The sequence below is a fragment of the Phaethon aethereus genome, assembly GCF_964289735.1.
Source record: "Phaethon aethereus genome assembly, chromosome: 1".
NCBI lineage: Eukaryota > Metazoa > Chordata > Aves > Phaethontiformes > Phaethontidae > Phaethon > Phaethon aethereus.
The window spans coordinates 106,758,427-106,769,400 of NC_138575.1; the positions used below are offsets into that span (position 1 = coordinate 106,758,427).

General features: G+C 35.8%; 1 protein-coding gene across 1 annotated transcript in view; it reads left to right on the top strand.

The window, feature by feature from the left end:
• GBE1 (1,4-alpha-glucan branching enzyme 1) overlaps positions 1-9,072 on the top strand; it is a gene marked incomplete at both ends in the record, with an annotated part of 173,296 nt that extends 164,224 nt beyond the window's left edge. Inside the window, 2 exons of the mRNA XM_081996299.1 lie at positions 474-521; positions 9,016-9,072. Coding sequence (XP_081852425.1) covers positions 474-521; positions 9,016-9,072 — 105 coding nt within the window. The remainder of the gene's footprint in view (positions 1-473; positions 522-9,015) is intronic.
• Between the last annotated feature and the right edge of the window lie 1,902 nt (positions 9,073-10,974).

Consider the following 10,974-nt stretch of genomic DNA (forward strand, 5'->3'; position numbering starts at 1 on the left):
TTTTAAGTATGTGATCATGCCCTCATAATTTGGGTATCTATGCTCACTTGCCCACAACGAAACTAAGACTATAAGACTTCATCCATGAAGGTTATATAGCAAATTAACACTTCCAAAATTCTTCCTTCATGTGTTCAATTCAAATACCTTGCTTTGGTGATTGGAGAGCATCTTAATTATCTACCACTAACTTAACTTTTGTAAGCCAATTAACTGTAATTTGGAATGTATATTTCACATTTGGAATCTTAGCTGGTGAGTGTAAGTCATTCAAGACAGAAAAAAATGCAACAAAATGTGAAGATGCAATTTGTTAGGAGCATGTGGAAGATAAGGCATGTGACAAGCAAAGCAGCAAATGCACTTTGCAGCATAAACTGTGGCATGGCCGTGGCACTTCTGGGTCAGAAAGAAGCTCAGCAGTGTAGGTCACGTTAACTTTCTTTTATATCCTTCAGCAATCCAATTCACAGACCACCTTCAGCCAACACCCCAGAAGATGCCACAAGCACCACATAGAGGTAAAATTCTAGTAAAAGGACACCAAGTAAAAGTAATTGGGGAAAAAATCTGGAAAACCTGACTAAATTCACCAAGATGGAACTCCAAGAAAGAAAGAACAAAAGTTACAGTAAATACCTCCAGCTGCTATTTCACAATAAAACAATGACATTTTGTTTTGAATAGAAATTTACATCCCAATTCTTGGGTAATCAATTATCCTTGGGAGTTGCTTTAGTCTTAGTTGAGGTTTCTAAAATCCAAGTAGAAGTCTTCCCCTCAAATTGCTTTTCAAAAAACATATGATGCCACTCCAGTAAACTCATAAAAGTTCTTTTCCTGATGTTTAACAATTATCTTATTCTCTTTACATAATGCATGACTTAAATTTCTTATTTCAAAAATTTTAGTTCCTCCTCCAGCACAAACTTCAAAGAAATATCTTTTTTTTTTTTTTAATGACAGATGCACCTCCCTTAAGGTGTGTAAGTAAACATTATCAGCAAAACAAGCCTGGAGGGCTATGACAAAATGAAACCTCATACAATAATTCTGCTGCTCAACTCAAGTTTAAATAGTGCACAAATGTGTTACAAAAATAGAAAATGAGATGTGACATGATTCATTCTGGAAGCATGACCTAATAAAAAAATATTCAAAGTGGCATTGCAAAATGAGAAGAAGGGAGATAGGAAACTCCTGGAGCAAAGAATCCTGGTTGAAGAGGAAGCACTGCTAGGCATTTCACCCTAAAATTTTTTTGATTAACCAGATGATGATTCAGGTTTTTTTAGTAATGCTGTAGAGGGCCAGAATTCAAAATCATCAGACGCACCTTGAAAATTCCATAGGAAAATGCACAAAAATGTCTTTTGTAATATGACTGATTTAAACAATGATTATGATCTATTTTTTTCCATTTCACTGCTTGCTCTGTTCTGGGCTGTTAACAAATATATGAAATGTACATAACTTTCCACGTAATCAAACTTTCTAATAACAAGCTGTTAACCACTGTGTCATTGTAAAAATAGACTCTTTTTACCACCATTTTATTTCTGTTTATGTCTCCACTGTAGTATTCTCCTAATAGTCTTTTTTGAGGTATGTTTTATAAAAGTTGTGTGCTTTTTCAGCTTCTGTAAACTTTTAGTTTTGCTTATGTCTTATCATCTCTTTGAAAGATGTAAACTAAGTGCTGTACACACATTTCAACTCCTGTCAGATTCTAGTGTGCCTTTATGTATGAAGTCACTTGTTGATACCTTACTTGGTTGCTATAGTTGAATGTGAAACTTAAATTTGGGGCAGGGAAGAGAAAAAGAAACATTTTTAATAAGTCATCCTTCAAAATGTTTTGTCAGTCTTTTCTAAGAGTGAATTTTATTGTAAAATGGAACTGGATATCAATGTCCTAGTTACTTTAATATTTTTTGTACCATACCAAAAGGTGGGATTTATATGAAAATGGTGGGGTTTATACCTCGATACTTCGTGCACCAACAGAACTGAGTAATAAGCACACTAAATGGAATGTTGCAGAGTATGTTGTGTCATTGACAAAGTAGTATGCAGTTTATTGAGAAATATAATTGTTTAACATAATTCAGCTTTTATAGATTTACTTTTCCTGTAGTTCTTTCCAATTATTTAAGAAATAAATAGATCTCAAAGTGTTCCTTTCCCCCTGTCTCCAATACTGTTTTTTTCTGATTCTCTGTTTTTTGCATCCACTGACAGTCTTTTGACATTAAATAAAACCAAAATTATATAGTTTATTTTAAGAATATTTGCTGGGTTGGGTTTTTAACCTTGACCTTGATGTATACTATTAAATGCCAAAGTGCAACTTCCTGCTTCCTTGAGTCTATTGACAAATTAAAATACTCAAATAAACTGAAATTATCTAAAAGCTTTTAGTGACCTCAGTTTTGAAAGTACTCATTTGAATAACTTTTCATGGAAAGGATTTATATGTTGAATTTTAAGGGACTGATGTAGTCCTTAGCTGTTTTCTCCCCTGACATGCACAGATATACAGGTTATATGAAAGAATGTTTGTAGTTAGAAAAGTAACTGTTTTAACTAGAGGAATCAGTAAGACTTTAATACCAGCAAAAATCAGTAAGACTTTAATACCAGCAAAGTCTTTTGTTATTTTACCTCTTGATGATTAAGACTTAAAAATTCATTTGTTCATATTTATTAATCCTTTGACTTCTTAAAACCACAAGCAAGTGTAATGATTCCAAAGTTGCTGTTAGTCATTTCCTTTCATCCTATCTTATTTTTTAGTCTATTTAGTCTACTTGTTTGTGTTTGCCGGGGGTTTTTGTTGTCTTTTTAAAGTGCTCTTTCTCAACCTTAAGAGTGTAGAAGGTAATAGAGGAGAAATTTTGAGATACAGCCTCTGCAGTATATGGACAACTTCTGCATAAATGAAGCAAGACAATCTGAGAAATGAGTTTCTGCATATTCATGCTATACAGCTGTAAATTGAAAAACAAATTGGAAGGCAGAACTTCACGTTATTTTAAGCATACCTTCTTTGTCATATGCAATATCTAGCAAAATGAAAACCAAAATATCTGAGGTTTTGTATAACAAATTATAGTCAGAAAGTAAAAGCTATCATGTATTTTCTTCATTGATGGTTAATTATATTCTCAGCATAGTGTCAGTGTCTGACAATTAGTAATGATACAGAGACATGAGATTGTCTAAAGCCCTCATTTTAATTAAAAGTTTGGGAGAATGTTGGCACAGACTCTTGTGACATTGCCTTCTGCATCTACCAGCTGCAATATGCACTGTCAAATATTTTTCTGCAGTGCCTGATCTAGCTCTGAGTTCCAATAATTCTCCCATCTGTTGCAAAATGACCTTGAAATGATTTTTAGGGCTTGGTGTTTTCCAACCCTGAAAGTGGGATGAAGAGTAGTTCATTGCAGTTGCAGCCAATTTCACTTGTGCTTGCACCTGGTACTGAATCTAGTCTGACAGATCTGAAAGTAGCAGTTGTCATTTGCAGAACTTCTTGCTTGCCGGTTTTTAGATACGTTTGGAGACTGCTGTCTATTGTAGTCCTCTTCCAAAATATGTAAGGTGACATTTCTGCTTATAGCTGCTCTTGTTCACAAGTGCTTCCTGTATTTGGTACTCCTGCATTCTTTTTACCTTTTCTAATCTCTCGTTTCTTGGAACTATCTGCATATTTACAGAAAAAAAAGTATAAGGAGTGAGCATTTGTATGGCTGAAAAGCGCCTTATGCTCCTGGCAAGTAGCAGTAGTGACAATTGCTGTTTTCCCCTGTTTGTGAGACCCTACATGAATGAACAATGATCTTGAAAGAACACCATGTATGTTGGTGGAGAACAGGTGAATTGTAATAAATGGGGGTTTTGTCTCTGTAGTAGAGTGGCTATGCTATTTTAGTGCCAGAAGCCTTGATCTGTGTGAGGTTTGCCTAGTTTCAGATAGTGTAATTGCCTCATAGTTTAAATGGACATGCAGTATAAAAAGTCAGAGACAGTAACAAAAAACAATTTTGTATGTATTTGGCTTATAAACAACATTCCTATTCTCCGTCATCCTCTTTGCTAGCATATCTGCCTGTGAAGTCAACTGCAATTATTCCCCTTCATTCCTGCTGAATACTGCATTGAGGATGAAAAGACTGTCAATGGTAGTTTGATGACTAAATGTTTGAATGTTAACTTTGTCAAAAACTTATATTCACAGCTGAGTCACCCGAACTGTATCCCAAACAGATCTGATGTTCTCGCTTCCCCATATTCAGCTTCCCCATCAGAAAAGGCCTCGTGAGTCTTCCTGTGTGTGGTTTTAGAGGTCTTCATGGTTTCCTAAAATAGTTGAGTTTGTGTGACACCTTAGAGGACCTGAGGTAATAAGCAAGCAATTGGTGTAGAAAGCAGAGGACCAATTAATTGACATATATAAAGCCCTGAGTAACCTGCTCTGAACTCATAGCTGACCCTGCTTTCAGCAGGGAGTTTGGCCTCTTGAAGCCCCTTCCAACATGGATGAACCTGTTGGGGAGGAAAGAGCTGGGAAGGGCATTTAAGATGAACACAGAAAGCTTGAAACAGAAGAGGGATTCAGAGGAAGATATGATTGAATGATAGTCAAGATGTTGGTTAGCTGTGAATGTATTCTCTTCAGTATTGTGTACTTCACATTTTCACTTCTGTCTACGTTCATCAAGTGAGCCTCATGAAATGGTGGAGGAGACATGAATGGAATAAATCTTGTGATCAGAAAGCAGCAGGTTAGAAGAGCAGAGATCAATAGAACTGAAGCTGGTAATTGGAATTACCAATTGGAACATAATTCTGCAGCAGTATACGAGAGGAAAAGGGAAGACAAGAATAAACTTCTGGATTCATCTAGGGTACAGAAAAAAATCGGAAATTACATATATCTGATAATGTCTTTTATTGATGAATACCTAGGTTTCCTATGGTTGTTTTAATCAGGACACCTCTATATACTTTTACTATACTTATCTATTTATAGGTAGATATGTATCTCAGGCCATGTACTATATATATAAAGATAGCTAACTAGAGGTAATGAAGGGTGACAAGAGGCGATTCTACAAGTATACTAACAGCAAAAGCAGTTTAAGAAAAAATGCAAGTCCATGGGCAATGTGAGGAGTCAAACCTGTCCTGGGCACTACGGAGAGTACAGGAGTATTCAAGGCCTTTTTTTACCTCGGACTCCAAGGGCAAAGCCTGCTCTCAGACCCTTTTGTGTGCTAGTACACTATTGAAAAGAAAGTAGTAGAGCAGTAGGTTAGTCTTTAGTCTTAAAGACACTCTGGGATACCCCCAGAGGTTTGGAAAGATTTCAATGATGTGACTGCAAGGCTGCTGGCTATCTGTGAAAAATCGCAGTGGTCAGGGGAAATTTCTGACAACTGAACAAAGGCCGTAGTAAAAGCAAAAAGAAAGGCTGAGGATGTGTCGGCCAGTCAGCCTCTCCCCTCAGTCTCTTGAGAGTACATGGACCACTTCCTTTTGGAATCCGTAGCCAAATAAGTGGGGTATATGAGATGGGTCAGTTTGCTAAATCTGGGTTGGTTTTCTAAAGCAAAGCATGCATGATCAACCTTATTGCTTTCTGTGACAAAATGACTCTAGCTGTGTGCATGAGGTTGCTACAATCAACGCAGTAAGACTTTCAGCTTTGTCTCTTACAGCATTCTTACCTCGGAGCTGAGGAAATACAGGCTGCATAAGAAGATTATTAGGTTGGTTAAAAACTGTCTGGGCTGCTGCGGTTTTAGTAATCGGAGGCTCAGCTGTCAGCTGGTATCAAGGAGAGTGTCCTAGGAGTTGTTGCTGGGGCTGATACTGTTTTAGAGTCTTCAGCAGTGACTGGCATGATGAGACAGAGCACAGCCTCAGCAGATTTGTAGATGACACTGAATTAGAGTGAGTGGTTGATAAATCGAATGTTAGAGGTGCAGTCCAGGCACATCTCGATAAATTTGAGGATTTAGCCAACAAACTGAAAACACCAGAGTTATGCTGGATACTAAGTGGAAATGGAGTGGAGTTTGTCACAGACACGTATCATAATCTGTCAGAACAGATGCATTTCAGTGTATTGGAATTCTCTTTAAAATTCTTTATTATAATTTGGACCTAAATAACTTAGAAAAGGGAGGGGGGAGAATCCTGGCACTTTACCTAGGAAATGCAAAAAGAACTGAGATTGCCATTTTTTTTCAGTGTGTAAGGGTGACAAAACTGAGTAGTACAATAGAAACATGGCTGTTTCAATGTCTGGGGATGTAAGCCATTTATTGTATGCTATTGTACATTTATTTCTATAATATTAAATACTGTATGTATGTGTTTTGATATGAATCAGAACAATGGATTAAAATGTTACACGCAAGCAGAATTCTTAATTGAGGTCTCCATCTGATTTAGATAAAAACATACCTAATGTTACTAAATAATTAGCTTTTAGCTAATGATTATATATAACTTTATATATTTGAAAGTGTCTGGACTCAAATATACAGGAAGATGCTTGCATTTCAACTTAGCATGTCAATAATGGATTCCTGACTTCTTTTAATCATACCACTTGGTGGCAAATTGTAGCATGTGGTTGGAGCACAGTCTACTCGGCACACCTCAGTATATTCAAGAAAATAATAGAGAAGATAAATTAATGGGGATATGTTACTACAAGAGCAGTAGTTCAGGTGAGAGGTGCTGAAGGAAAAGGGAAAATACTGGAGCGGAAAGGCTGAGGAAGTTCTTGGATTTGGGTTGTCAGAAGAGGAATCAGCAGAGGTGAGAAATCTAGGCGAAGGCTGAAAATCCTGCTGGGTTCCTGGGCAGATAATCTTCTGGATTGCACCTTACCTCAGGAAAGACAAGCAGTCTTTTCAACCTCATTGGTCACAGTTTTCCTCCCCTCTTCCCCACACAAATGTTGTGTGTTCTGTCTATTTAAACAGATAGTAAAGCTAGAGCATATACACTGTAGTATTTCTGTAAATACTGTTGGGCAGGGGGAAGGAATAATCCCTATGCATTTGTAACAACTATCTAATATTTGTGTAGTGCTTTTCCTTTTAAAAAAAATTACAGAAGTGGAATGAATAATTAATATTCACAATTGATAATTATTAATATATTTACTCAGTAATTAATATGTATTCATTGTTCATGCCCTAATTGTTTTGTTGCTTTTTGCAGTTTTATTTAAGCTTTAGAGGCGGTTACACTGGCCAATGAAATAAATTGATAAGATTAGGAGATAATGCCATATTTACCTCTTCTATGATTTAGCAAGAAGCCCACCAAGACAAAAAACACTAAAACACACATTTAATTTGCCCCGGTAAGGAAGAGGCCATGACTGAAGTAATAAGCTGGCAGTTGCATCTCTTAATGGCAAACAGAAAATGTATCTCTCATCAGTCTAAACACAATCATTTGCACAAGTTCTAAAATTGTGCTTAAAGCCAGTTTTAAAATTCTGATTGGCAATGAAGTGGTAGGAGTGGGATGCTTCCATGGTGCTCTTAGATTCTCATCTGATGTAAATTGACTTTAAAGGAACTGGGCTAATTTACTCTGCCTAGGACTTGCCACATTATTGACCAGAATATAATTGAAAATTGCTGTATCCTGTGTTAATTTTTGTTCCCTTAGCTGAAGTAACTTTTTACACATTCTTTCTAAGAAAAAATATTTCTAATTATTCCTTTTCCCTTCTCACTTTACCATACAAACCCAGAGCGCTGAATTTCTCAATACACAATTATAAAATCTCTCCTTTATTACACGTTCTGAGCTAGTTGACTTCATTAAGTATTTCCTCTTTTGCACAGATTTGTAGAAGCTATTTATCACTGAAACCTTAGGGGAAATCATTATGTTCGCTGCCTTTCAAGAAGCATTGGACATAGCTCCGTCTGGTTCAATGAAGATCAACTGTTCTTTTCCTTTTTCTCCTTTTCCTAAAGCTTTTAGCTTTATTCTGTTTTGAAACCTATGAAAGCCTTTCATGCCATCAGGCTCTAGTTAGCAGATAACGTAGTTGAAATTGCAGAATATTAGACATTCCACAGGGATGGAGGATAGTCTAAAAGAGGATGTTGTCAGAATGAAGCCGATAATCTTCAATCTTGTGTTACCTTTTATAATTGCATTTTTATTGACTTGTTCAGCAAACACATTCATACACTTGACAATTGATGGAGTACCATATATCAAGGTAATTGGTAGGACGTACGTACCGGTCTTGTTTTCAGATTGTGACTCTAGTCTGCTTGGAAGGAATGTCATGTAAAATATACTGCCACAAGTTCTTTTGTGATTTATGAGGAGTCTTTTGATTGTATATGTTTGGGTTTTTTCATGGTAATCGGGGAAAAAAGGGTAAGAAAAATGCAATAATTTCATGGTTAATTTTGAATCTGTCTAGTTCTGAGAGTGAGTTTTATTGCTCAGACACTGAAACTCCATAGATGCCAAGAGCGAGAAGAATACATTGCTGTGTCGTATTGCTGGTATTTACCTGCATGGAATGACATCATAGACCTTGGGGCAACTTTAATTCACAGCAGAAGAGTGTTGAGAAACTTTGTCATTTATCATTGTATGGTCTATTGACCTAGATGTCCTCAGATTTGTGAAACCAGTCATTGTAAGTCATATGAGGCCCTCTACTGGTAGCCACTTCAAAATATATCAAGGTAAGCTTTAGAAAAAAGAGGAGAAACTGCAGTGAAGCTGTCTTTTAAACTTTTAAGTTATCTTGTGTAATTCAAGTGCTGGGGACTAAGCAGTCAATACTCACTCTTCAAATGTTATTAATATGACGCACAGCATTGCACAAATGACAAACTTTTAACAGTTGAAATATTTCACGTTTGTTTTCACATGCTGTTATTTAGAAATTGTATCCTGTGAGGTTGATGGTTTTTACAGCTATTCATACCCTTGTCTTATTTTTACTAGGTGTACATTCCAAGCAGAGTGGCTATTGTGCTTCAGAATATGGATATCCCAAAATGAAGTTCTCTGTAGCTATCACTGAAGAAGCAAGTCATAGAAGAAGTGCTGATACGCTGTACTAGTATTGAGTATAACAAAACTTGCTCTAAGGAAACTTTCTGAAACTGAGTATAGTAATAGGTGTTTAAAATGTAAGATTAATATTCACATATAATTGCAGAGCTCTTGACTTGCTAGCACGTCTTTAGAGGAAACTTTACAAAAGAGAAAGGCAAACGTTGGTTTTGTAGTTCTAGTAGTACAAAATTACACTTAAGATATTGCAAAGCAGCAGGTATTCTCAATTAAATTGTTGTTTACAGAATTTTATGAGAAATAACAAGAATGATCCTGCTCCAAAGTTTGTAATTTCTTGAAAACTCTTTTTTGGACAGTGAATTCAAATGTTCATTATATATTAATGCTCTTACTAAAAGTAAGTAGTTTGCTTAAATAAAACAGAAGGTTTTGGCTGAAAGGCAGCCTTAACGGTTTGTGGGACCTAATTTGAGGCTCCTCTTCTTCAATGAAGTCCAACATGGAATTAGAAATGTTTATGCAAATGGATGAGAAGGTCCTCTGAGAGTATTGTACTTTGCCACTTTTTATTTAATTAAAATTGCATAAAAATGCTGAACAGCAAAATGAGCAGGCCGATTGACTGGTGACCTGCTGATGCTATTGTGTGTGTTGCTTATTTGCTCCCAATCAAATCACTTAGTCTGTGCATCTCACTTGCTACAGCTGAAAAAAATGACACAACTATTTTATTTAGATGATTCAAATGTTCAGTGAGAAGAGTGTTTTGTTCTTATGCGATGATACCACGCTGGAAGATGGACTTAAAATTTAATTCTTCCCATTGCATTTATTTCACTAATGTCAGGACCTTGCAATACTAATTCCACTACTTCCAGAAGCTGCCTTTCAGCTTGGAACATGATGATGTTCTTGCACTTTTATAACTTTTGAAACATTGCTTCTCATGAAGAAGCAGTCTCAAAATACAGTGATCAAACTAAGGTGTTTTTCCAATAAAGTCAAGGTAGTTTATTATTGGAGTGCTGCTAAGATTATTCAAATGAGTTCTTTCATGAGCTACAACTTTTTTGTAAAGAGTAAGATTTTTGTATATTTGAAAATGTATTGCAGAGTATTCTGGAAAATTAATACCAAATTAACGACACATGCTTTATTTTGTTCCATTTATTTAAAAACATATTTGAATTGGTTCTGAAATGAATGTCTTTTGTACAAATCTGAATTTTCTAACTTTTAAAGTAGCCAAAGAGGAAGATGTCCGTGACCATTTCCAAGTCATAATTTTACCCAGTTTCCTATGTGAACCATTGTGTAAATGACTGAATAGTTGTGCTAACACTGAAAATCTATTCATGGTTCTTGGAATGCTTGTGGCTTACTTCTTAAGCAAAATAAGGGATATGATGGAATAATGCAGCGTGATGGAGAGCAGTCTTTTGCAGAGTTCACATTGAAAGGACTTGAAAGTCTGCTATGTTCTGTGTGACAGAGAATTTTATATTGCAATTGAGTACCATAATACTGTTTAGGATCATGCTTCATTTTCCTCTACAGCAGTTTGATCATTGTTTGGTAGTGGGCTGATAAAAGCATTCCCGTTACACTAAGACTTTAAAGAAAATACACTGAACTGTTTTAGCAACTGGAACTGATTTTTTTTTTTTTCCAGATTGTTTTCCTTGTAGTGAAATAATGAGCAATTTCTAATACATGTTATATTTACATTGTATTGATCTAATATGTTTTATAGGGTGGTTGGTTTTTTTTTTTACTGGTACCAGTTCCAGGTTTCAAAATGTAATGCAAGGCAAGTGTCTATGTCAAACCTTTTTTTCAAGAGAAGGAATAAATGTATGATGTGAAGTATAAACTCTGTAAAAT